The sequence below is a fragment of the Eleutherodactylus coqui genome, chromosome 6 (assembly GCF_035609145.1).
Source record: "Eleutherodactylus coqui strain aEleCoq1 chromosome 6, aEleCoq1.hap1, whole genome shotgun sequence".
In the NCBI taxonomy this organism is placed as follows: domain Eukaryota; kingdom Metazoa; phylum Chordata; class Amphibia; order Anura; family Eleutherodactylidae; genus Eleutherodactylus; species Eleutherodactylus coqui.
Genome location: NC_089842.1, coordinates 144,635,684 through 144,638,248, shown reverse-complemented (window position 1 = coordinate 144,638,248; position 2,565 = coordinate 144,635,684). Strand labels below are relative to the sequence as shown.

The 2,565-nt window shown below is 43.2% G+C and overlaps 1 protein-coding gene across 1 annotated transcript in view; it reads right to left on the bottom strand.

Moving 5' to 3' along the window:
- The window catches only part of LOC136631489 (galanin peptides-like), a 10,010-nt gene extending 7,851 nt beyond the window's left edge, over window positions 1-2,159 (bottom strand). The window contains exon 1 of the mRNA XM_066605790.1: window positions 2,079-2,159. Within this exon, the coding sequence (XP_066461887.1) occupies window positions 2,079-2,159 (81 nt within the window). The remainder of the gene's footprint in view (window positions 1-2,078) is intronic.
- Between the last annotated feature and the right edge of the window lie 406 nt (window positions 2,160-2,565).

Here is a 2,565-nt window from a genome sequence, read left to right as displayed (position 1 = left end):
GAGATGATGGAAAATCTTAGAGTTATGGATTTTGAAAAATGGAGATAAAAATCCCCCCAAAATGGTCACGTCATTAAATACCAAACAAGGCTACATCCGTAAGGGGTTAAAGTGAACCTTGCAGCATTACTGACATGTCTGAATTGTGTATTTCCTTTTTCTGTTATTCTCCGTGGAAATGTATAATTTTTTTTAACCAGGCACTACCAGTTTCTTTGTCAACAGGGTGTGTCCCTACACAATCTAAGAAAATCAGCACTGACTGCAGAGTTTCAAAAGTGTAGAACGACATTTTATAGAAAAGGGGGATAGTAACATTCAGTTGTCATTTTATTCCAACATTTCCAAGATGAATAATAGGAGGGACAGCACAACGCAGAAGAAAGGATGCTGCAAAAGTGTTACATTACAGCAAATACAAGCAGAAAAAAAAATCAAGCACCTAGGAGTTGACACCTTGAAGCAAAACTCGACAGATATACAAGTCATTAGCGTTGTGACGTGATTAGATGAACAGTCTTGCCACCTGAGGCCCTAAAAGTGGTTCCACCCTTGGCTTATAAAAAGGCTCCTTGTGTGCTTATAAAAAGGCTCTCAGAGGCTCCTTGTGTGTCGTGGATCTCTTTTTCCACTTGTGTAGAGCTTGTTGACCACTAGAGGTCTCTATGATACATTCAAAGAGATTTCACCAAGTTAGCAGAGTTTGAGAGGGGGCGCATTATTGGAATGCAAGAAGCTGGATGGTCGTATTGATGAATTGGCCATCATCCTAGCCACTTAGACCAGACTATTAGGAGGTGTTGGGACCAGTCCGACAAGCATAAGCAGCTCCAACTGTTTTGTTGTCTGTCATCCAGAGACAGGTGGGACCATCATTACAGCCCTCTGTGTCTGTCAGAACCATTTCCAGGCACTTGGCTGAAGGACAATTTGTCTCACGGCACCCATTACATGTCCTGCCTTTGACGCCCACCCACCTCCCTTTGCAGTTGTGTTGTGAACAACAAAACTAGATTTAGTTTGAGCATTGACGACGGCCATGTTCGTGTCTGGAGACGTAGGGGTGAGTGCCCTTAATCCTGCCTTTACTGTGGAGCGGCACACTACCCGCACTGCTAGTGTGATAGTCTGGGGGGGTCATTGCATATGACAGTTGGTCACCCCAAGAAGTGGTGCGAGGGACATCCTGCAGCCACTTGTGTTCCTCTCATGGTGGCTTCCAAGAGGCATTTTTCAGCAGGATTATGCTCGGCCGCGCACAGCAAGACTAACCCAATCACCAGATTTAGCGCTAATAGAATACGCATGAGACCATCTGGGACAATAACTCCAACAACCTATGATATTGCATGATATAGAAGCTCAATTACAGCAAATGTGGAGCAATATGCTACAGGATACCATATTGAGCCAGTATGCCTCCATGCCTGCCAGCATGACATCTTGTATCCCAGCTAGAGGCGGTACAACAGGGTACTAGAGCCTCCCTTCAAGTGTTCAGTTTTCCACAATAAATTATCCTTTTACTCTGATATTGTAATCACTTACTTATATCAACATTACAATCACACAGGGAAAGTTTCATTCAATTCCAACAACTCCTTCGAGGTGCTTAATATTTTTGACAATGATGGCATTTACTAAACTAGACCTGTTAGGAGAGCCAACAGATGCTCTTTAGGGCGTATGCGCAACTGCGCTTGCTCTCCGCTACGGAGGGTAGTTGCACATGAACCATGTTTGTTTGGTTTTTTTTGGGGGGGGGGGTGTCAGGACCATCAAACACCATACTATTGCTATTTTCCAACCGCTTTATTAGGCCACAAGGCCCATGCAATACATTTATCCCACCACTTCAATGGGATGAAGTTTACCTTTTCCTGGCTGGAAGGGCTTGATGACAGGAACCAGCATCAGTGAGGGATCTCCATTTTAATTTTAGCCATGGAATTCCCCTCAACTTTGATAACCCCAAAGCAGTGCTATTGCTATTTTCTATAGCAGGCATGATCACTGATACAAAGTCTTACCAATCAAATCTGCTAAGGATCCCACTGAATGTAGCTTTATTTCCTTACCATGACAGTGTAGCCAAAACATTCAGCTGCGAGTCCACAGAGAAGAAGGGAAACACACAGGAGAACCTGAGAATTACGCATCTAGAAAGCAGAAACAGAAAAAAAGACAAGAGCTTTCTAATGATTGAATGGTAAACACAAGTAAATGTTAAAAGTTTGTGCCCCAAATCTCAGATGATCATGGCCAACTTTTGTCAACTTAGCATGAATTCACACTTCAGATTTGTTGCACATATTTCTGCCACTGTCCTATTCATATGTTTGCAGAAATCAATGCACTCGTAGTAAAAACACCTCCATTCAAATCAGTGTTTCCCAAACTCCATCCCTCATAAACCCTCAACAGGTGACAATTTGAGGATATACTATATAGAGAACACCTGTGGCAATGTCTGAGGCACCGACAATAATTACATCACCTGTGCAATACTGAGGAAATCCTGAAAACATGACCTGTTGGCTGGTCTCGAGGACTGGAGTTTGGGAA